Here is a 26,015-nt window from a genome sequence, read left to right on the forward strand (position 1 = left end):
TTACTTTCCTACTTCTAGATTCCAGTCATAGATATATCATTTCAGTTGGCATTATTTTATGGCTTGTCATAGGTGCTCTTTTCCTCTACTTCCATTTGTTAATTTTTCTTTATTAGACTTCATTTTTTAGAGAAATTTGCTCCAGTGCCCCTTTTCCTGCATACATATAGCCACTATCGCTGTCACTGTTTTGCACCATAGTTATATTTGTTACAGTAAATGTACCTACCTTGATACCACTTAATGCTGACATCATCTAAAGTTCATAGTTTATGGTAGGGTTCTATCTAGGCATTTTGCATTCTGTGTTTTGCTGAATGCCATATACATGTATTTGCCACTTAGTATTACACAGAATAGTTTCACTGCCCTAAAAATCTTATTGCTGTGTCTATTAGTCTTTCTTGTCACTTATTTCTGTGGTCAGCCAGACTGTTCCCATAGTTATATCACTTGCAGAATACCATGTAGTTGAAAAAAATATATAGTGATTTTATTTATTTTTTAAATTTAAGAAAGGGAGAGAAGAATGAGATTGGGAGAGAGAGGAAGACACCTGCAGTACTGTGTTGCCACTCATGAAGCTTCCCCCCTGCAGATGGGGTGTGGGGGCTTGCACCTAAACCCTTGCATATTGTAACGTGCATTCTATTAGGTGCCCCAGTGCCATATATAGTGATTTTAGATTAACTGCATGTCTTTCTTGACTTGATAGTTCATTTCTCTTTAATGTCAAATAATGTACTTTATTTGTACCACAGTTTTTGCATTCACCGTCTGAAAAATATCTGTTTTCAGTGTACAATTTGCTTTGTGTGAATGTGTTTTCACTTTCTTCATATAAATACAAGGTATGTGATTTTGGGGGAGTACAGATTGATTAGTTTATATATTCTGACATCTTTATTTCATTTTAAGATAATAGTCTTTTTAAAGAACTTAGATCGTTTTATTTCTTTTAAGACTATTTATTAATGAGATGGAGGGAGAACCAGTGCTTTTCTCTGACATATGTGATGCTGGACCTCCATTCCTACAAGTCCAGCATCATACTTGCTGTACCATTTCTTGGACGACCATATACATTTTTGTTGCTTTTATTAGTGATTTAATACTGGTTTGCAAACTCATAGTACTACAGGAGTATAGTTTCCCACTGAGCCTTCCACCAAACTTCTTTCCTAGTCCCCTACTCCTTAGCCTCCATAGTTCTAGCAAAGTCTAGAGGAAGCTTGGCTACTCCTTTCTTATTTTACAGCTCATGTGTTATAGCTGTCTTTATTGCACAAATGAGAGAAAGCATCTCGTAGTTGTTTTTCATCTCCTTATTTCGCTAAGCATAATCACCCGCAATTCTACCTATTTTCAAAAGGTATTTTTCATAGAAGAATATCTATGCTGCTCTGGCTTCTCTCATAACATAAATGTATTCTTTTAAAAATGACATCGTTTTAAAGAAAGGAATCTTGTCATTTGACTACATAGAGGATTCTAAAGGGTGTTCTTCTTCTAGCGTTTGCCCTTCTTCCGTAGCCAGTCAACAGCGTCAGGTTGAAAGCTGTCAGGAGCTGCTTGTTGCTGGCTTTGAAAGTGACTGGGATCCATGTGGATTCAGTCATCTAGGAAGGATCATCAGTTTCCCCAATGAATGGGTACTCACGGAATGCACCACGAGAAGGTCGATCCAATGCATCCCTAAAGGGTGTTTTGCAAAGACAAATAATGCATGGCATTACTTATGTGTAATCTTTCCAAAAGTAATCAAGCACATGGAAATAATAGTGTGTTGTAGGGTAAAAGAAAAAGGGATGAATTGGAATAATTTTTGAGTCATAGATTAAGGTTTTGAGAATGTAATGTTTTAAATCTATTAATTGACAGCACTGGTATAACTGAAATTTGTTGAGAACACAGACTTAAACTATTCTCATAAAATAGTAGGTAGTTGTATGAGGAGATGAACATGTTAATTTGCTTTGAGAAGGAGCTCCTCACAGTTTTTTTGCTTGTAAATGTGTCCTGTAGACATTAAATATCTTAGTTTTGTTTTTTTTTCCCAGTTATACTTCAATAAAGCTGGACTTTTTCTTTTTTAACAGGATTGCCGTTGAGGTTGTTTTAAAAGTTCTGAGTTGTACAAAGCTTGATTCTTTTGCTCTTTTGTGGAAGGACTTTTCCAGCAATGATTACTTCAGAGTTACCAGTTTTACAGTAAGTATTATACTTTTCTTTTTTATAACACTTGGTATCAAAATGTTCTCTTTAATGAAATATATTTAAGATATGTATTGATAGTTGTTTTCTATCACAGAACTTTTATATACTGTATACCCATTCATGACCTGCACTCCTATACTTTTTAGTATGTCCTGTAATGGTCAACAATAAAAAAGATGTTAACGTCCTATATCAGTGGTCAACAGACTGAACTATGGGCCAAATCTGGCAAGCAGCCTGGTTTTGGAAATAAAGTGTTTTTGGAACAGAGCCACATCATTCTTTTACAAATTGTTTATGACTCCTTTTATGCTACAAGTTGTAATAGAGAATAAATTGCCTGCATAGTATAAATATTTTGACTGGTGCTTGTGGAAAAAGTTCACAGACTTCTTATTTTTTTCTTAGTGATTTAATAGTGGTTTGCAACCTTTAATAATAATTTTGTTTAGATATGAAATAAATTATATTGTTTGATTACTTAAAAAATATTTTTATTTATTTCCCTTTTGTTGCCCTTGTTTTTATTGTTGTATTTATTTTTGTTATTGATGTCATCATTATTGGATAGGACAGAGAGAAATGGAGAGATGAGGGGAAGATAGAGGGAGAGAAAGACACCTGCAGAACTGTTTCACTGCCTGTGAAGCAACCTCCTGCAGGTGGGGAGCTGGGGCCTCAAACCGGGATCCTTATGCAGGCAGGTCCTTGTGCTTCGTGCCACGTGCACTTAACCCTCTGTGCTACCGCTCAATTCCCTGATGATTATTTCATACTCTGCCAAGGATTGAACACCCTCATGTCAATTTTTTCACTGTATTTTAGAGAGAGGGGAGATTGATATATTGATTAGGGTCTAGAGAAGAGACAGCACTCTGTCATCCAGCATCCCTGGAGGTCCCTTGGTGCTCTCTAGTATATTCCCATGTGGTACCAAGCCTTGAACAAAAGGCTTCACACATGGTAAAGCTTGTGTTCTGTCTCCTAGCCTCCACAGGATGTATCTAAGTAGATTTAAGTGGAGAGAGGAGATAGCTCATTTGGTAGAGTGCACACTTTGCCATGCACAAATACCTAGCTTTGAGGCCCCTGCTAGCTCATGGGAACACCATGAACATAACAGGGCATAGCTCTGTAAATAGAGACTTATGTTGTACCTCTCTCTCCTTCCTCCTACCTCTTATCCACCTCCACCTCTCTAAAAATGAAAGGAAAAAAAAAGTTTGTTGTAAACAGTTGAATCAGACACAGGATTTTAGTAGGTGTGTGGGCATGCATGTCCCCCCCCCCCCCACACACACACACTTTGTAGTGATCCCATAGTACTGAATATTATGGTTTCTGAGTCGTTGAATATTTTTTTCTATAAAAATGTAAACCTGACAATAACTATAGCAACAATAAAAAATAAGGCAACAAGGGCAACAAAAGGAAAAATAAAAAAATGTAAACCTGTAATATATGTATGGGTAATGGATAATAATGATCTGTAAACTGAGCAAATGAACTTAGCTTTCACTTTGTAAACTACAGATGATTCTCTTGGTCAAGTTGAGGGCTAAGAAGTATTTATTCAGGGCATACAGGTTTTATTTGAGGATTTTGTCAGATTAATAGTATCTATAACCTTGCTTTATTACTTCATACAGTCTGCATTACTCTGTCCTTTTAGAAGAAAGAAAACATAATATAGATCAGTTAGTATTTGTAAACTTTTTGTTTCTATCATTGTAAAGTGAAAGTTATGTTTTAGATACTGACCACCTGGTGAAATAGCTCAACTGGTAGAGTGTAGGACACACCTGAGGGAATGGCTTGATTCCTAGTGCTGCCAATACTCCAGCATTACTCAAGCTCAGCTTTCATTTTCTTTCTTTTTCTCATGTGAAACTGTCGCTTATGAAATGAGTTGAATAAAAATTTATTTATTTTTTTCAATATTCCCTTTTGTTGCCCTTGTTGTTTTATTGTTATAGTTATTATTGTTGTTGTTGTTATTGATGTCATTGTTGTTGGGTAGGCCAGAGAGAAATGGAGAGAGATAGGGAAGACAGACAGGGAGAGAAAGATAAACACCTGCAGACCTGCTTCACCACTTGTGAAGCGACTCTCCTTTCAGGTGGGGAGCCGGGGGCTCGAACTGGGATCCTTAGGCCGGTCCTTGTGCTTTGCACCACCTGTGCTTAACCCACTGCACTACCACTTGACTCCCAAAAATTTATTTTTTTAAAAAAATTGATCTCTAAGGTTTCTTTAAGAACAAACAAAAGATTGGTTTGCAAATAATGCTCAATTTAATAATGATTTTTCTTATGTAGACAGACACAAAAGAAACAGTCATGCTTTTGAATGGAAATATTCCTTAGATTTCTTAGATATAAATATCTTTGATTTAATCTAATTAAGTGTTATTTAGTAGTAAGTATTGTTAAGTATTATAAATTACTGTGTATCTATATATTCTAGTACCAGGGAGTATATGTTCTGGGACAAAAGAATATAGAAGAGATTCAGTCCTTTTTGCCATAAAACATATGTAAATAGACATTCATTAAATAATGTCACAAACATACATAAACTACCGTTAGTGCTACAAAGGAAAATTAGAGGATTTTAAGAGAATTTTAACACCTTTATTGATTTGGTCTGTTTTCGCAAGGAATTGCTATGCGAGTTGAAGTTTGAAATGAAAGAACAACTTGGGTGTGCAGGAAGGGAGCAGACTACTAATTCAGAATTGCAATGATGGCATATGTAAAAACTCTTAAGAGAGAAAATATGATGATATGTTTTAGGAACAGAAATAAAGTTGCTTTTATTTTGTTTTCAGGCCTGGAAAATGAAAGTGGCAGGAGAGAAAGCTTTTTTAGATAGGGTGGGGGATATAATATATACAGACCTGTTAAATCAAATTTGGAGTATTAGAGCCAGGGATGTTACTCAGCCTATTAGAGCACCAACTTGCTTGTTTGATGCCCACAAAACTGCAGGTTCAACCCATGATTGTAAATGTGACAGATCTGGGCAATTCTCCTTTGTGACGGAGTTGAGTAGTAGTCTGACCGTTTCTATCCCTTTTTCTCATAATAAATAGATAAGTACATCTTTTAAAAAGAACTTTGAATGTAAAAATCAACATATTTTTAAGTACTTTTACCCAGGACTAGTAGGAAACCATCTTGAAGTTTTAGCATGATAGATATGCAGTAAAATATGTTTAGAGACAAACTGTTTTGGGAAGGGCAGTAATAAAAATGAGAGTTTTGTGGTATGTGAAATGAACTGAAATGATTACAGTAGAAATGGAGAAACGCTGATAAAAACAGGAGAGTTTTAAGGAGAAAAAGAAATTACTTTTAAAGGTTTTATTTGATTCTTCCATATTGTTAATTTACCCCCCTTTAGTGTCATAAATGTGGACACTTGTCATTTGCAGTTTTTTTTTTTTTTTAGTAAAGTTGGTATTCATTGTCCTTGCATTCTGTTTTACCCATGAGAGTTACTGATATGTAATAATGGTTAATATAACAAGGACAGTAATTTCATTTCTGTAGTAACCCAAAAACTGGAGACAATCTAAGTGCTCATCGATAAGGATGTAGTTAAATAAATTTCATGTACATTCTGGAGCACCATTCAGGAATCTTATATATTTGTAAGAGAAATCCCTGTTGAAAAATAAAAATTGAAATGTAGGAATCGGTCAATATTTTGAGATCTGTCTGTGCCAAAGCATAAATATTTATTGCAGGCTATTGACTAAACTACTACCAATATTATCTGAACTAGGATTTAAAATTAGTATGCTGTGAAATATTCTTTTATTTATATTTTCTATTGCTTGATAGTAAAATAAAAATTATATACTATTGTAGTATACCAGTTATCTGTTTATATAAACTATCACAATGTAAGCTGACCGCAGTTGACATTAGGACACAAATGTGCTTTGCTGTTTTGTTAGTAAACTATATTGCTCAGGGCCATATTCTGTAATCTGGAACTGACTTTCTCTTATAGTTGCTTGGAGATTTCTATAAAAGCAGTGCTAAAAGCCCTGTTTTGTCCTTTCTACACAAGAGACATACAAAACACATTTCCATCATAATATCCTCACACAAGAATAGAAAATTAAAGTTAACCTTGAGATCTAAATATGCTCAGACACTTACTGAGTTCATGACTATGTACAAAGATGGTTAGTTTTTCATATTTTGTGTCCTCAGCTATAAAACTGGGACAGTGATATGTATTTTTACATGGTTTTTATACATACTTATTTATCTATGAAATGTAATATGCTAAACATAGCCTACTTGAAAGATAATGAGAAAAAGCAGGATAGTTTATTCCTTAGTAGCAATGATTAAGATCAACTAAGTGGAGAATTGATAAACTGCTGCCTGGTTTTGAAATATGATTAGGCCAAAGACATGTTCATTCATTTTAATATTGTCTATTTCTTCATTCTTGCTGTGGTACCAGATTTGGTAGTAAACATATTTTATGTCCCTAGACCTGTGCATTCATTATATAGCCCTTTATGAAAGTATTTGCCGGCTCCTAGACTAGATTAGTACTATTATTTGTGTGTTAGTTTTATTGTCACTGGGGTTTCACTGATCTAAGTAAGCTAGATTTTTTTCAGTTAGGAAGACTGAGAAGTTGGGGTTGGGGGGAGGAGAGGTGTGAAAAAAGACACTATCTACCATAGAAATGAAGCTCCTTCAATGTGGTGCAGGCTAGACTTAAACTTGGGTCATGCCCATAACAAGATAAATGCATTACCCAAATGATCTATCTTGCTGGCCCCAATACTATTTACAACTTTAAATACCAAATAGCCTTTGAAAACTTGCAAGCTAGGAGTTAATTTGCTATAATGTTACTTGTAGTAGTGTGTAAAATGGTAAAGGAGTAAAGGTAGAATGGATAAATAGATGAAATTCTTATGAAATATTGACTGTGGTAGTAACTGTGGAAAGAATGTGGGTGGAGTATAGAGAGTGCAATGGTTATGCAAAGAAACTCATGCCTGAGGCTCCAAAGTTCCAGGTTCAATCCCCAGCACCACCATAAGCCAGAGCTAAGCAGTGCTCTGGTTAAAACAAAAAACAAAACACACACACATACACACACACACACACATAAGTACTTTACTAAAGACAACTCAGGAAGACTTATTAACAGACAGCAATAGAGGAAGATTAATATAAAATCAGATTTGACTAAGTTGAAATAATGGTGACGATAAATTTGTATGATAGAGATTACGATAAATCTGTTTATAGCATTGCTTTAAGAAGAAAGCAAGAAATAAGTCAGTATAGGACAAAGTTTTATATGCAGCATTGATGAAATAGAAGTGATGTTCAAAAGCAAATGTGATACATGAAGTTAAAAATCTTGAATTATAGGAATTGAGTGATAGCACACATGGTTAAGTGTACATAATGAGAAACAAAAAGAAGGGCCTGTGTGAGAATTCCATTTTGAGCCCCCCAGCTCCCCACCTGCAGAGGGGTTTGCTTCACAAGCAGTGAAAGGTGAAGCCGGTCTGCAGGTGGCTTTCTCTCACACTTTCTCTCTCAATTTCTCTGTTCTATTCAACGAGAGCAGCGGAAGCAATAACAATAACAGCAACAATGGAAACAAGATGGCCACCAGGAACAGTAGATTCGTAGTGTAGGCAAAGAGCACCAGCGATAACCCTGTAGGCAAAAAAAAGAAAAAAAAAAAAAGAAAAGAAAAATTGAATTACTGCAACCTGGAACTCTAGTTAGCAGTACAGTACATGCCTCACATGTACTGGATTCAATTTAGCCTCCTCTTCTCCAATTGCATATTTGAAATATAATCAGATCAGTTGATAGTATATTGAAGTTATTTGCTTAGACATTATAACTCAAGTAGATAGTCTCTAGAAGAGTAATATTAAGGAGTAAGAATAGAGATTTAAATGTTGAGCTTTAAAGAATTAGCAGAAAGAGAATAGAATTTACAATATTCCATGTGGTAAGTTGAGGAGTAGTTACAGATTGACTTTATTATTTATAGTGTATACTTCCTTTTATTTGCAGAGTCCTTATACAGCTAATAAAGTGCAACTTAATAAAGTTATTGTTTATACATCTGCACATTTTTTATGTCATCTTGGAAACATCTTCCTGTCAGGCACTTTACAACCTCATTAAATAGAAATATATAACTTTAAATAAACCATATTGAAATGAAAAGTAATAACTCCTCAGAAAATACTATTTAGATATCATTGTCTTATGTGCTTTTGAGGTTTTCATTTGTACTTGTTATAGGATATGGTGGAAATACTTTTTTGTTGTACTACCACTGTTCATTGTTTACAAGCCGTTTTTGGTAATGCTGGTTTGGTAGCTTGAGATTGGCTTTGGTAGAAGGGTTTGCACCATGAATATTATCAAGCAGTATAGATTAAAACTTGGATACTTTATCAGTTATATTCAGACATAATAAAGTGATGGAAAAATTGTGAAGAATGTTGAATAAGCTTTACAGTTTATCAAATCTATATTTTTTACATTATAACACATAAAAAAATCAAGGTATTATCCTTCTACTACTTGATAGCTATTCAATTCAATAAAAAATGTTGCTCATACCATTGGATCCCCCTCCACCCTTGCAGACACCACCCATTCCCCCCTTTGTTCTGAATTTTACAGTACAAGGCAGAATGCATGTCACCTTTTAACTGTGCTCGATCATTTTTCTCCCCCATATGAAATAGTATTCCTTTTATGTAAGTCTTTAAGTACTCTTGTAGTAATTCTTATATTCTTCTCTTTGTTGTTTTACTTGTGAACTGTTCTTTAAATCAGTCATATAATCACTGTTTTTCATGACCAAACCTTTTCTATTTATCAGTTACAACCACAGGTTTAACCATGTAATCGGTTAACCGTGGATACCAAAATTTGGCAAAACTGTTGATGTCATTTCATGTGAATCAACTACCTACTTGTTATTTAAATGATGTACATTTTATTACATACAAAATATATGTTATAATTCTTTACAATATCTCTAGTGATGTGAGTATAATTTTTGTAGAGAGCCACTTTAAAATTTTTTCCCAGAAAACCACAGACATTAATGATTTTTTAAAAATTATCTATTGGATAGAGACAGCCAGAACTTGAGATGGAAGGGATTGATAGAGAAGGGAGAGAGACAGAGACACACCTGCAACACTGATTCACCACTTGCAAAGCTTTCCCCTTGTATGTAGGTGGGGACCAGAGGCTTGAACCTGGGTCCTTGTATATTACAATATGTATGCCCACAATCCTTTTCAGGCATTTTCATAGTGAAGAATTAGTCTCTTGAAGTTGTTTCTTACACTTACATTTTATGTAGCAAATTCCATTTCCATACTAATTTCTTCCTCTTCTCTATTTGGACATTCATTTCTCTTATTATTATATAACATTAGTCTGGGAAGATAATATTTTCAGTTTTTACCCTATATTTAGAAGTATAAACCGCTATATCTGGTGATAAAACAGAGGTAAGGAAAATAGTAGATCAGAACTGAATTATTTTAATGAATTCACTAAATTAATAAATTACATTTTTGTTTTAGGGATTCAACAAATGAAACTACTGCTCATTCAGATGCTGGAAGTGAACTTGAAGAAACAGAGGTCAAAGGAAAAAGAAAAAGGGGTCGTCCTGGCCGGCCTCCAGTATGTATTATACTTGTCTTTGTTCATATTTGCTGAGTAAAGGGGCTTTATATGAGCTGTTTGTTAATAGCTATGTATGCTATGTATACTTTTAAAATAGTCACTAATATTCATTAGGGAGTCTTGGGAGCTCTGTTTTGCAGAATGAATTGGCAATGATCAGAAAAAGGAAGTTAACTATAAGATTTTTTTTTTTTGCCTTACTCCAAATGGCATTCCCTGAGAAAACAAGGTAATACCATGAAATGAGGTGAAGTTATAATTTCCATGCTTTTTAGATATAGTTCTGATTTTGCGTTACTTCCTAACTTTATTTTTTGCTTCAGTTAGTTTGGAACTGAGGGCCAGAATCAGAATATATTCTCATTGATGCACAGTTGAGAAGTTTAGAGGAGTTCTAGGTATCATTGTTTTCAAGGATATCATTATATATTCTGAGCTAATCAGTCATTTAGTTTAAAGTAACGTAGCTTACAGAAATAATAATAAAAGTGTGTCAAATAGTTAAAGCTTTCACTCTTCAGTACTTAGTTTTATACTGGTTGCTTTTTATTAGTGTTTTTTTTTTTCCTATTTCATGAAAGTTATTATGGAAGTGCCTCTTTTATCGGAGACATTACTAGTAAATGAAGAGCTCCCTGTATAACTATTATTCACTGTCAGCAGTGATGAAACCTTAGGTAGTCTTATTTTTCTCTCACAACTTTTTTCATTCCACTGTTATTTTGAAAGGCATTTTGTAAGTAATTTAATCTGTGAATATTTCAGGATGTGTTTCTAAAAGATAAGATCTTTTTGGCTGGTAAAATGCACCTACTTTTCCATGGATGCAACCCAGGTTTGAACCTGATTTCCCATCATGTTATTGAAAGCTTCAGTGCTGTGGTTCTCTCTCCCCACCCCTACCCTCGCCCATATGTGTTTGTGTGTGTCTCACTGTCTGTCTGCACCCCCTCCCTCTTCCTCTCAGTCTCCTCCCTCTCTTCCTCTCCCTATCTTTCCCTCTCTCCCTCATCCCCTCTTCTCTGTCCCCACCTGCCACCCTCCTTCTCTCTTAAAAAAAAAAAAATCAGCCCAGAATAGTAAAGCCCTGGTAATGAGAACTTCTCTTTAAACATCATGTCTGTCATTATATCCAAAGAACAATATTAACATCACAAAATAATATAAAGTTTATAACCATTTCGTAACTATTACTTTTAAGATATAATTTGTTGGTTTGAGTCATCATGTCTTTAAGGTTCACCATTTGCTATATATATATATATATATATATATATATATATATATATATATATATATATACATACATACATATGTCCTTTGTACAGACTTAAGATTTAAAAACAAATTTTTAATAATAGCTTTTATTGATTTTTAAGGTAATCTCAATTTACAAACCTACAAATACATTTTTTAGACTTTTCCCCCTTTTATTTGTTGATACAGAGAGAAGGTTCAAGTGAAAGGGGCTGTAGAGAGGGAGAGAGAAAGAGAAACCTGCAGACCTGCTTGTGAATTCTCCCCCTCCCCCATGTAGATGGGTTTGTGGGTGGTTGGGCATGTTGAACCATGATCCTTGCACAGGGTAATATGTGTTCAATTGCATGCTCTACTCCCTGGCCCCGAAGCTTATAACTGTTTTAAAAATGTGGTTTCTTACCTCTTCAAAACATACTTGCCCCCGCTTCCCCCCTCCCACACACACTGAAAGCACCAGAATCCTTTGGATCTCTATACCCTTGCACCCTTGCAAACCCAGTACCTCCATCCCCACCCTCTTTTCTCAGTTCTGCAATCCGAGACTGGAGACTCGGCTTCATTTGATTTCGCTTGATCACTCACTTTCTCCCTCCCTTCCTCTCTGCCCCATATGGCAAAGAATATTCAGTATGACAGAGAGAGCTGCTGAGACAACCAGAACATCACACTGGCATATGTGATGCTGAAGACCAAATTCAGGACTTTATGCTTGAGAGCCCAATACATTATCCACTGCACCACAACTTTCACCCTTATCAACCACCTAGTTGGGTAGAGTGTTTTTGGGTGAAGGCCTTTTCCATTCAAAACTTAGAATATATCCTGCCATTTCTTTCTCACTTTCTAGAGTTCCTGTTGAAGAAAGAGGTTTGGTTTCATTTTTCTTGAACTCTTTTGTGCTTCCTGGCTTGGGGGATTAAGTCTGTCTGTCACCTTTTTTAATTAGTGAGAAAATTCTCAGGTAATATTTTATAAACATTAATTCTGTTCTTTTTCTCTTTCTTTATTCTTGCATTACTATGGTATAAAAGTTGTTCTTCTTGACACTGTCCAATAATTCTTAGGTTATCTTCATTTGCTTTAGTTTATTTTGCTCCCCCTTTTTGTCTTCTAAAAATTTTTAAAAATATTTATTTATTTTCCCTTTTGTTGCCCTTATTGTTTTATTGTTGTAGTTATTATTGTTGTTATTGATGTCATTGCAGTTGATAGGACAGAGTGAAATGAAGAGAGATGGGGACAACAGAGAGGGGAGAGAAAGATAGACACCTGCGACCGACTTCACCGCTTGTGAAGCAACTCCCCTCCAGTTGGGGAGCTGGGGGCTCGAACCAGGATTCTTACACCAGTCCTTGCACTTTGCACCACTTGCATTTAACCTGCTGCGCTACTGCCCAACTCCCTCTCCTTTTTTTTTTTTTTTTTTTTTTACCTCTTTTATGTTTTGGGGAGGTAGAGATTTGGCTTCTGCTTTTCTTCTTGCTCTATAACCTTTTGTGTCTTTCTAGAGTTGTTACCCATCTACTGTACATTTTTTTTCTTTTTGGCTATTACTGTATTCTTTAGGCTTCTGATCTCTGTTAATGTATCATTTCCCTCACTCCCTCTGTCTTTATTGAAGTTTGTTTTTCCATATAACTCATTTTGGTGAGCATCCTTAAGGCATTGAAGTCTTGCTTAGGAGGGATGGTCATATATAACTGTTGAATTTTGGGTTTTTTTCAACATTGAAGAAATTGCCTCCTATCATTGCAGGTAATTTTTGTTTGCCCGATATGTTTGCTTCTCTGTCAGCAGAATCAAAAGATCAGCCACCTGCATTAAAACAGTTCCGGGCAGTGCTGAAGGAATCACAATCATAAATGCCTGGCTTGGGCTATATCACTGAGGTCCCACCAAACCAGATGTTTGAGATTTCAAATGTATCTGAGAATAGACTCTTGGAGAATGACTACCATAAGTGGGGACTACTGTGGAAACTGAATTCTAATATGGCTTAGAACCCCGATCCCCATCTTTTGCTTAATTGTGAACATGGGGTTGTAATAGGGCAGCTAATCTGGTCTTTGTGGGAGTCTTTAGTGGTGTGGGATGGAGAGGGCATCGATCTTCACCTTTGGTGTGATAGTCTCTGTCCTTAACTACTGGACTTTGGGTTTCATCATTACCTCCTTATGCTGCCCTGGCAGCCACCATTCTGCTTTCTATCACTGTGATTTTGATTCTGCCTTAGTATTGTAATTATACACTATCTATCTTTTTGTGACTTACTTATTTCACTTAACATACTGTTAAGTGTTCTTCCACTTTGCAGCATATAGCACAATTATATTTATAAGGTTTAATACTTCATTATTTGATTTGATTGATTTTTTTAAGATTGAATAATATTTGTATGTGTATATTGCACTTTTCTTTTTTTTTTAAATTTTTTATTTAAGAAAGGATTAATGAACAAAACCGTAAGGTAGGAGGGGTACAACTCCACACAATTCCCGCCACCCAATCTCCATAACCCACTCCCTCCCCTGATAGCTTTCCCATTCTCTATCCCTCTGGGAGCATGGACCCAGGGTCATTGAGTGTATATTGCACTTTTCTTATACATTCATCCACTGACAGAACTTGGACTACTTCCATGTTTTAGCTATTGTAAATAACATTGCTATGAACATGCTAGAAAATCAGATGAGGATATTACTCAGATCTCACTGAGGAAGAGACCCAGAGGGCCAACAGACATGTGAAAGTACTCACAACGTCACTGATTATCAGAGAACTAAAAATAACAGTGAGATGATACCAATTTATACTTATGGAAATGTCATTAATTTATTAGAGAGGAGAAACCAAGAGATCCAAACACAGCTCATTTCTAGCATATGATGATGCCTGAGATTGAATCTGAAACCTCTTGGGACTCAGGCTTAAAATCTTGTGCACTATCACCATGCTATCTGTCTGGCCTTAATTTTTATTTTCAATTTTTATGTATTAGATAGAGTCAGAAAAATTAAGAGGGAAAAGGGAAAGAAATACACTGAAAGTATTGCTTTACCACTTGTGAAGTGTTCCCCATGCGAGTAGAGATGGGCATGAAGCTAGGTCCTTGTGAACTGTAACGTGTGTACTCAACCAGGGGTGTGCCACAGCTGGTGCCCAATTTTTATTTTTTGTGCATTATATGTTATATATTTGATGTTTGCAGTTTGTTTTTAATCGCTAGAAGCATGCTGGAAAGCTCCCTTTTATAAAGGTTCGAGTTTCTTAGTTGTAATAGCATCTGCTTAAATCAAAGTGTTCCTACATCCAGTTAATTTATTTTTTATTATCTTTTTATTCAGTCTACAAATAAGAAACCTCGAAAATCTCCAGGAGAAAAGAGTAGAATTGATACTGGAATTAGAGGAACAGGTCGTGGAAGAACTAATGGGCACCCACAGCAGAATGGTGAAGGGGAGCCTGTCACATTATTTGAAGTGGTGAAGCTGGGCAAAAGTGCAATGCAGGTAAAGTTCAGTTTTATTTGTAAACAGTACAGTTACTAACCTTAAGTAGAACCTTTTATTCTGTATATTGATATTTTATATACTATTGTTAATTGTTTAATCAAGTAACTGTTAAGGCTGTTATACTTACTAATTTTATAGAATGCCAGATAAGACATTTTGTTTAATAGTGAGATTTTGATTACTTTGTGTTAAAAAAAAATTGACTCAGTAATAATAGTAGCTGCTAAATAATGTTTTTACTGCTTTTAAGCAATGAAATTTTTGAGTTTGATATAATAAAATTATATATTGAAGATTTGAAAGGCTATTAATAGCATTTTGAAATAGAATATTATCATAAGTACAAATAATACTTCTTGATTTGTGAATGACATGCTTTATAATTTTACTTTTCTGTTTACTCAGTAGAATCATTAATTCTGCGAAAGCATATTTTTACTGCTTATATTGTATTATAAGAATAGTCTTGAGTTTTATCCTCAAACTGAGAATCTTGAAGTAGGTGGAAGACTAGTGTAGCAACTTGTGGGAGTAACTCCTTTGAAAGAAATTTGGCAGTGTCGAGAAATTGAATGACATACTATGTATATACTTTCCGTTTAGTAAATTTTTGAGGGATATACCCACACTAGGAGAGCCACTTCTTTTTGTGATTTTTCAAAACTGAGAATATAGTTCAAATTCTAGATGTAACACTTTAGAGAACATCTATGTACCTTTTAAGAGAGAGCGAGATGCAAGAATGTTGCTTCATTATTAATTGCAAAGAAAAAGAAGTCTAGAAAATATTATAGAGGATTGTGTGTTGGTAAAAATCTTTAAATGTCTGCAAATAGAACAACTGATAAATAAAAATATGGTATAGTCTAATGGTTCAATTCTTTACAGCCACTAATATGAATGAACTAGAGCTCCAGGTAGTTACTTGTGGATAGATTTTGAGGACCCCACCATGTGCCTTGGAGCCCCACCTCCCCAGATCCCTGCCCCACTAGGGAAAGAGAGAGACAGGCTGGGAGTATGAATCAACTAACTGGTCAATGCCCATGTTCAATGAGGAAGTAATTACAGAAGCTAGACCTTCCACCTTTTGCACCCCACAATGATCCTGGGTTAGTGCTCCCAGAGAGATAAAGAATAGGGAAGATATCAGGGGAGAGGATTCGATAGGGAGCTCTGGGGCTGGGCAGTGTGTGGAAATGTACCTCTCTTACCCTGTAGTCTTGTCAATATTTCCATTTTATATATAAAAAAGAGATAAGCAAGCTACATGATAAAAAATAATGTTACTATTTCTAGATTTATAAGATTATTTAACGTCAGATTTGCTATTAGTTATTTACTAAGAAACAGAATAGGACAACACAGGTATTGGGATACTTCATCTGTAACTTAACAAACAAATGTGGCTGTAACATTTTATGTGTTTTTGAAATACATCTGAAAATTAAGATTTTCATCGTAAGTTTGGAAATTAACTGATGAGTAATGCTGATTATGAAAACTTTGACAAGTTTTGTGTTAAATAGCATAATTTCTTTTGATTATATAATATTCTACAATTTCTTGATTTCCTCAGCTGTTTCTAACCATGCTCTCTTTTAGCATTTTTCTTCATATCAAAATTGTAAAAAAGAAAAAATCAACTTTGCTGACTATGTTTACTATCCACTTCCTATAACTGGAGGCTATGCAAGATAATTTTTGCATGAACAAATGTAGAATCACTGGGGCTGGGTGGTGGCACATTGGGTAGAATATACTCATTCCGAAGCACAAGGATCTGAGTTCAAATTCCAGGTCCTCAATCACCAAGGAGAAGCTTCAGAAGCGGTGGAGCAGTGCTGCAGGTGTTTCTCCACCTATACTTTCTGCTTTAATATCTGTCTCTATTTTTTTAAAAAAAGAAAGAAAGAAAAAGAAAAAAGGAAGAAAGAAAACATGACTGCCAAGAGCAGTGTATTTGTCTTGTAAGCACCAAACCCCAGCAATAACCCTGGTGGTAATTAAAAATAAGTAAAATCATTGCTGTCCTCATTGGACCATTTTCTCATGTTGAACAAATGTTATAAAATAGTTGGGTTTTTTTTTTTTTTTTTTTTACGAGAGCACTACTCAGCTCTGGCTTTTGGTGGTACGGGGATTGAATTTAGGGCTTTGGAACATCAGGCATGGGATTATATTTTGTATAACTAGTATGCTGTCTACCCAGTCCCCAGGAATAGTTTTATAAGAGTGATAATATAGAATTGTTAATTCATTTAGGCTTGTATAGAGGACAATATTATGGGAGATTTGCCTGAACAGATAAAAACTGACATAACAAAACACTGAAATGAGACTTGTAAGTTAGTAGGAGGCAGTTGCTAAGGGCATTTCTTATAATAGAATGCACAGCAGCCCAAGAGGTGACACAGTGGATTTGGTATTGAGCATGAGGTCCCAAACCCTGGTTTAGACAAATGGTGTTTGAAGTTCTACCAGTGCAGCCAGATGCCTTTGCTGGAGGATGTATCTGATGGGCACCCTTGATTTTGAAAATAAAGATCTGAGCCTATAACACTATACATTTTTTGCAGTCTTATCACTCAGATGTCTGTGCTTTAAACTTAAACTGAGAATCTGTGACTGAAACAGGTTATATTTCAAGTGCAGAGTTTTTGTTCAGGATAAGTAGCTTACCATTTGCATTCTTCAATAGTAGAACCACTCTCAGAAGGTTCTCTATGTAGTGGATATTGCTATCTTTATATAATTTGAGTGGAGGACCAAGGATGAAATACTCTCCCTTGATGGTAGCAATTGTGGTTTGTTCTGTTTTAATTTTTGCCACCTAGATTATCTCTGGAGTTTAGTGCCTACACAATTATTCTAACACTTCTGAAGACCTTCCCCACCCTCCTTCTGTGTTTTCTTTGATAGAGACAGAGAAATTGAGAGGGAAGGAATATAGAGATGGAGAAAGAGAGACTGATTTGCAGCCCTGCCCCCACAATTGATGAGACTTTTCCCCTACAGGTATGGATCAGGGTCTTGAAGCCTGGTCCTTGTGCATGATAAAGTATGAACTCTTATCAGATGTTCCACTGCCTGGCCTGAGTGATATTCTTAATTTGGGCTTCTATGGCGGTCTCTGTTGATTTTTACAAGGACCAGAACTCCACCATCATCCCTCCATGAAACATTTGACAGCTAGCTATAGAGTTGTCATTCATGTGGTCTTTGTGGCTGTTTTAGTTGGCATTTCAGCCTTGAAAGTCAAGGTGAAGCTGTGGAGTATATGTGGAAGGTGGGTATCAAGAATTGGGAGAGGTGGATGAATTTAGCATCCTTTTGTAGTAGGGAAGATAAGAGGCTAGGACTCAGAACCACTTAGAAAGTGAAATTTGATTATTTTTCTAAGATTGCCACTTCGCTGGCAGAAGCTGTTTTATAATGGAGACCTATAAACTGAGAAAGCACTAGTACAAAGCACCAATCCACCATTCGTGGAATTACCTTTACTGTTTCATGTGGTGTGTGGAATGTTGGACCGTCTCCCCTGAAACTTGATTAATGATCCAAGACATATGGCCAATGATACTCTCGTTTCATCCATTCTCCTCTATTCTTAATATTTATGTTCCCAAGGCTACTTTTTTTAAAAATATAATTTTTATTTATAAAATGGAAACACTGGCAAGACCATAGGGTAAGAGGGGTACAACTCCACACAATTCCCACCACCAGAACTCCATATCCCCTCTCCTGGTAGGTTTCCCATTCTTTATCCTTCTGGGAGTCTGGGCACAGGGTCATTATGGGGTGCAGGTGGAAGGTCTGGCTTCTGTAATTGCCTCTCCACTGAACATTGACATTGACAGGCATTGACAGGTCGGTCCATACACCCAGTCTGTCTCTCTCTTTCCCTAGTGCAACGGGGCTCTGGGGAAGCAGGGCTCCAGGACACATTGGTAGGATCATCTAGCCTGGGAAGTCCAGGTGGCATCATGGTAGCATCTGGGACCTGGTGGCTGAAAAAGAGTTAAGTTCTAAAGTAGAACAAGTTATTGACTAATCATGAACCTAAAGGCAAGAATATTGCAGATGACAATTTGGGTTTTCTGTTTTGGAAATAGCTAGTAGGTCTATTTTAGGTATATTCCAAAGGGGCCCATAACTTTATACAAGTTTTTGCCTGAGCCTGACATCTGATACATAGTTGGATCCAAGTTATTGTCTGGAGAGATGATGTCTTAGCTGGAAAAAGGGCTAGAATGCTAGATTGGGGAAGAGAGTAGCTCCCAAATATGGGAAAAGTGTATAACTATTATTTACTGTAAACTCCAGCTATTTGATCTGGGGCCCATATTCAGCATAGGAGCCTATGGAACCTCTGCATCCCTGTAGGTCCAAGCTCACTTTCTGTGGTCACGAGTAGGAACATTCCAGGTCGCACCAATTTCAGGACCCATCTTCCTCGGGTGGTAGAGTATGTTAACCAACCTTCTTTTGAAGGATGGAACAGTCTCTAACATTGTTGGTCCACGTTGAAGGCAAGGTCCTATGGGGGCCATTACTGTTGTTACTGATGGAGATGACCAGTGACAGTGGAGAGAGGGATCTATTTTAATCATGTCTGTGTGGGAATCCCAGGGCTACCTGACTAGGGCCCCAGGTGATGGGATGGCCAAGGCCTCTTCTTTTCCTGACTTTACATCCCAACGTCTCTTAAGGAACTGTTTCTAATTTTTCTCCTTCCACTTGGTCCAAGAGCAAGAAACTTGACTAACGAATTAAAGAAAGACACACTTGAACTCTCCATTTTAAAATGGAAGATCAAAAACAACAACTCAGTATCATTTGAAGGTGATGGATTACTTTTGAAGGCTAAAGGATTTTAGCTATATAATAGTGTTATTTTGAGCACAAGTTACTTTGACTCACTCTGTTTTATTACAAACAAAAGATTAAGCATCTTCTTGAATTATCTCTTGGTTTATTCTGGTCTTCATGAGAAAATTCAAGTATTTTAAAACTTAATTATTTGTCTTGTTTTGAGATATATATTTATTTATCTATGGTACATACAATATGGGGATTAGATCTGGAGTCTCAGACATGAAAATCTTATGCACTATCTGTAGAGCTGTTATTTCTTTTCTTATGCACAAACAGGGCCTTACTCAGGCACAGCTTTACTGTCTTCAGGTCAGAGTTCTTCCATTCAGTTAGAGAAGAGGAGAAACACAGCACCAGAGCTTCCTCTTCTGTCATGGGACCTCCCATATCTATTCTGTAAGGACTTGAATCTTGTTTGCCTGCATGGCAAGGCAGCCACCCTATCTGGTGAGCTGTGTCTTTAGCCCTTTTACTTGCTGTGTCTTTAGCCCTTTTGCTTATTGTTTTAACCAGAGCACCACTCTTTATATTGGTGCCAGGATTGAGACTGGTACATCTCACATATAAGTCCTATATAGTACTGCTGCTATTTCTCCTCAGGCCTTGATTAGTAATTCTTTTACTTTCCATCTCACTAACATATATGCTTCTTAATTAAAATGGGATCTAAGGTTACCAAACCACATCTTTTTGGAGAGATTTCATCCAGATATTGTCACTTAGTATGCTTCATTTCACCATTATTACAGGTGATATTAGTCAAGTTTTATACATAAATATTTATATATTGTTACTTTTCTAATTTTTGTGACTTTCTTAATGTAACCAGTTTAATAAAATGTGAAGGAGTAAAGCAAAAGCTAGAGCACATTAGGATCAGATTGTGCCAAAAGAAAGCTTCTTGCTGTTCTTGTGAAGAGATCACACATCAAAGATTGATGATGAAAGAACATCATAAATACTAATTGGGTAAGGGAAATGGTTACATCTGCCAGGAATTATTAAACCATCATACGTTAGGATACTTACAATCGCGGTTATCCTAATTTGATCTTTAGAAATGTTCACAATTTTGTATCCCATAGCTTTCCCCATAAGTGATTATATATATATTTTTAAGGATTATATTTTAATGTAATAATCATTGCTTATTCCTGTTAGGGATACAGCTAAAATATATTTCAATTCCTGAATTGTTTAAGTTCCACAGTCACAGTTCATCATCTTGTGCATATCTTAAGCTGATACTTGGAATTGTGCCAGTGTTATTTCACTTTCAGTTTAATAACTTTAAAAAACCTTCAGTGTAATCAAGTTATAAACATAAACTGCATTTCTCCATATTATAATGTGTATATATTTATATAGTATTTGGATTAAGTTTTCTGCTTTTTAAAAAGATACATGTGTAATTATATATATTTTGTTTTAGCCAAGTAGGAAAATGAGCAAGTAAAAATTGTTTTGCAGTTTGTTGAGCAATGCTTTAATGAGAAACCATTTTTGATATTAGATGCTTACATAAGCTTTTATATTTCTTTTTTATTTTATTGTATTTTAATGAAAGAGAGATACAGGCCAGAGTACTGCTTATCTGTGCTTTATGGTGGTGCTAGGGATTGAACCTAGGAATTCAGAGCACCTGGCATGAAAGTTTTACATAACCATTATGCTGTCTCCCCAGCCCACGGTTTTATATTTCTTATTCATAGTTTGATTAACTTTTGTATTATTCTAGTAAAAGGTGTGAACAATATGCTAATTGGTTAAAGCACTTTAATTCTAGTTTTTATACCTTTCTTAGAAAGCAAATAGCAATATTTTTTTCTCACTGGAGGATTTACACACTCACGATTTATCCCATTTCTCTTTCTCTCTCTCTTGCTAGAGCACTGCTCATCTCTGGCTTATGGTGGTGCAGGATATTGGACCTGGAACTTTTGACCCTCAGGCATGAGAGTCTATGCATAACTATTATGCTATCTCTTCCTCCTTCCCTATCTCCCTACCTCTCTCCTTCCTCCATCTCTCCCTCCCTCCCTCCCTTCCTTCCTTCCTTCCTTCCTTCCTTCCTTCCTTCCTTCCTTCCTTCTTCCCTCCCTACTCCTCTCCCTCATTTTCATTTCAGATAGGGCCAGGAAGATACAGTGATTTTTTTTTTTGTTTTCAGTTCCTCTTTCTCTTATAGTGTCTCTTGCTGTTTGTAGGTTTCTACTCAGTGAGAAGAAAAGGAGAGTAGAACAATGTCTACTTCTTACAACCATTCCATTGATAGGAATTTACCATGTACTAAGGTGAACTGAGTAATATATTTGTTTCATCATAATTACACATACTATTAGAGTGAAAACACAAACTCGCCATAATACCATTACTTTTCATTAAAAAGAAGGTATGCACTAAATAATTTAATTTTGCTTAATCTCTACAGAATACAGTGCATTATAAAGGCTGTTGATTAGTGGTAGGATAATAGCATTACCTATTATTCTTATTTTCAAAAATACTTATTTAATATGTGAGAGAGACTATAACATTGCTTACGTATGCATTATGATAATCCTGGGGGTTGAATTTGTAGTTTCTTGGACTTAGACATACAAGTTGTGCACAATAACAGGTTAGCTTTCTCCTTGTCTCATGACTAAAAAAAAAAAAAGTACTAAAAGAACATAAAAAATAGCAGTTTTGACAATTGATATTCAATCATTTCAATAGGTACCTGCTGTTTTCTACTTGTTTAAACTTTAGTAAATACACTGCTATAGTGACTATGTAGTTTGATATCAAGCCTATGTTTTTAAACTGACATTGATGTTTTCGATATTATGATATAACCTAAATAACCATCTTTATAGACAGGTTATGTTTTATACAGATCGTCTAGGGCAGATCTTTTTATATTTATATATATATATATAAAGGAAACATTGACAAAACCGTAGGATAAAAGGGGTACAACTCCACACAATTCCCACCACCAGAACTCCGTATCCCATCCCTTTCCCTGATAGCTTTTCTATTCTTTATCCCTCTGGGAGTATGGACCCAAGGTCATTGTGGAATGCAGGAGGTGGAAGGTCTGGCTTCTCTAATTACTTCCCCATTAAACATGGGCGTTGACTTGTCGATCCATACTCCCAGCCTGCCTCTCTCTTTCCCTAGTAGGATGAGGCTCTGGGGAAGCAGAGCTCCAGGACACATTGGTGGGGTTGTCTGTCCAGGGAATTCTGGTCGGCATCATGCTAGCATCTGGAACCTGGTAGCTAAAATGAGAGTTAACATACAAAGCCAGACAAATTGTTGACCAATCATGGACCCTAAAGGCTGGAAAAGTGCAGATGAAGATTGGGAGGGGGGGGTCCTCCATTTTATAGATAGCTATTAGGTATTTTTTAGTTATATTCCAAAGGGCCTGTGGCTATACTAGTTTTTTGTTGCTGTTGTTGTTTTTCCCCTGAGCCTGAAATCTGATATGCAGGTGGATCCAATTTATTGTCTGGGGAGATGATGTCATGGCTGGAAAAGGAACAGAAAGCTGGATCAGGGAAGAGAGTAGCTCCCTAAAATGGGAAAGGGGTATACATATTGTTGACTGTAAACCCCATCAATTTATTTTGATCTGGGACCCATATGCAGCTTAGGATGGGGCAGATCCTATAACTAAAGATAAGACTTTCTGTGTTGGTGATTATAATAGTCAAATAATGTACATGTGTATGTATAATGGTTTTATTAAATTACTATAAGAAAAAAATGACCTTTATGAACATAGATATGGATACTATTGTTTAGATATTTGGATGAATATTATACATTTCACTCATTTTAAGGTGAGGGAGCCTGGCTTATTTTTAAATTTCTGATGAAAATACCTTACTTAAACTTTCAGTGAAATTTGAAACACAGAAAACATCACATGTCTAAGGAAAAATTCGTTGATACATGAGATTTCTTTAAGATTTTCCCTTTGTTCTCCTCAGTAAAGTTGAGTTAACTGTGCTTGTATAATTTCTTCCCATGTTTACGAATTTTTATTCTGTGTAAATCAGAAACCATGAAACAGTTCAAAATCATAGTTCATTTATAAAATTACATAATTAATAAGTGTAACTACTCATTATTTTCTAGACTTTGATTCCAGGGGCCTGTTAGAGCAATAAAGAGGTTTTCATAGTCTGGAGTTATTGCTAGAATTTTTTTTTTTAAATGAATGTAGATTAGGAGAGTTTAAAGAAGAATTGATAGTTAATTTTAAAGAAATGTACCAAGGCAGTTGATTTAGGATATTTAAAAGAATTCTTTGGAAGCTTCATCTAATTCTTTGTTCTCCTCCTATAATAATTCAGTAGTCCAATATTAGCAGTACTGAATTGCTTCAAGGAAGATCTAATACCCTTACTTTTTAAGCTCTTCCTAAACATTGAAGATATAGGAATACTACCTCCCACATTCTAAAAACCAACATCATCCTCACAACAAAAGCATTCAGAAGCACGCACACAAAAAAAACTATAGATCAGTATCTATGATAAATGTAGATGTTAAGATATTGAGCAAAATTACAGCCAGCTGGATACATCAGTATATTAAAAAGATGTACATCACCACCATGTAGAATTTAACCTGGGGGTATCGGGCAGTAGTGCAGCGGGTTAAGCACAGGTGGCACAAAGTGCACGGACTGGCACAGGGGTCCCAGTTCAAGGCCCCAAGTCCCCACCTGCAGGGGATTCACTTCACAAACAGTGCAGCAGATCTGCAAGTATCTATCCTTCTCTCCCCCACTCTGTCTTCCTTTCCTCTCTCCATTTTTCTCTGTCCTATCCACAACTATGGCATCAGTAACAACAACAATAATAACTACAACAGTAAAACAACAAGGACAGCAAAAAGAGAATAAATAAATTTTTTTTTAACTTTAAACCTATGGGATGACTTGAAAAGAAACAATATACGCATTATTGGCTTACCAGAGGAAGAAAGAGAGGGAGAGGAAGAAAGCATTCTTCAGGCCATAATAGCTGAAAACTTCTCTAGTCTAGATAACATCAAAGACATAAAGGTTCAAGAAGTCCATAGGTTCCCAAACAGAATTAACCCAGACTTAAAGACACAAAGACACATGATATTGAGAATGGAAAGGAATAAGGATAAAGAAAGGATCCTGAAGGCTGCAAGAGAAAAACAGAGTCACCTACAGAGGAAAACCCATAAGATTAGCAGCAGACTTCTCCACACAAACACTACTACCAGAAGAGAATGGCAAGATATCTATCCAGTGCTCAATGCAAACGGCTTTCAACCAAGACTACTATATCCTGCTAGACTGTCATTCAGACTAGATGGAGGCATCAAAACCTTCTCAGGCAAGCAACAGTTGAAGGAATCAACTATCACCAAGCCTGCCCTGTAAGAAGTTCTGAAAGGTCTCTTATAAACAATCAGACCACCATAAATAGGCCATAGATCAGAACACTCTAAAACTCTACAAGAATGGCATTAAAATGTCTTCAATCTTTGATATCAATAAATGTCAATGGCCTGAATTCACCTATTAAAAGACAAAGAGTAGGAAGATGGATCAGAAAACACAACCCAGCAATATGCTGTCTACAGGAAACCCACCTAACTCAACAGGACAAACACAGACTCAGAGTGAAAGGATGAAAAACTATTATACAGGCCAATGGCCCACAAAAAAATTGCAGGAGTAGCTATTCTCATATCTGACACAATAGACTTTAAAATAGATAAGATTTAAAAAGATAGGAATGGACACTACTTAATGCTCAGAAGAGTGTCAGTCAAGAGGACTTAACAATTATTAACATCTATACACCCAATGAGAAGGCATCTAAATACATCAAACGTCTACAGCATTATATTAACAGGAACACAGTCATAGTAGGGGACTTCAACACCCCACTGTCTCAACTTGACAGATCATTCAGGCAGAAAATCAGTAAAGATATAAGGGAGCTAAATGAGGAGATAGATAAACTAGAACTATTGGACATTTTCAGAGTCATTTATCCCAAGAAACTGGAATACATATTTTACTCAAGTTCACATGGGTCATTCTCAAGGATAGACCATATGTTAGGCCACAGATACAGCATCAGCAAATTCAAGAATCATCCCAAATATCTTCTCAGACCACAGTGGAATTAAACTAACATAGAACAATCAACAAAAGATTAGTAATAGTCCCAAAATGTGGAAGCTCAACAATACACTAATTAACAACTACTGTGTCAATGAGGAAATAAAGGAAGAAGTCAAAATGTTCTGAGAGTTTAATGAAAATGAAGACACAAGCTATGAAAATATTTGGGACACAGCTAAGGCAGTACTGAGAGGGACATCTATAGCCATACAAGCACACATTAGAAAACAAGAAAAAGCACAAATAAAC

General features: G+C 36.0%; 1 protein-coding gene across 4 annotated transcripts in view; it reads left to right on the forward strand.

Annotated features, from left to right (window-relative positions):
* Positions 1–26,015, forward strand: part of STAG1 (STAG1 cohesin complex component) — a 445,812-nt gene that overhangs the window by 132,213 nt on the left and 287,584 nt on the right. For 3 of the 4 annotated variants that reach the window (XM_060196862.1, XM_060196869.1, XM_060196854.1), the window contains 3 exons: positions 2,100–2,211; positions 9,839–9,941; positions 14,549–14,713. In XM_060196862.1, coding sequence (XP_060052845.1) covers positions 2,183–2,211; positions 9,839–9,941; positions 14,549–14,713 — 297 coding nt within the window. In that variant the 5' untranslated portion in view covers positions 2,100–2,182. The remainder of the gene's footprint in view (positions 1–2,099; positions 2,212–9,838; positions 9,942–14,548; positions 14,714–26,015) is intronic. The other variant, XM_060196874.1, reaches the window with a different exon arrangement.

This window comes from Erinaceus europaeus, chromosome 1 (assembly GCF_950295315.1).
Source record: "Erinaceus europaeus chromosome 1, mEriEur2.1, whole genome shotgun sequence".
Classification (NCBI taxonomy): domain Eukaryota; kingdom Metazoa; phylum Chordata; class Mammalia; order Eulipotyphla; family Erinaceidae; genus Erinaceus; species Erinaceus europaeus.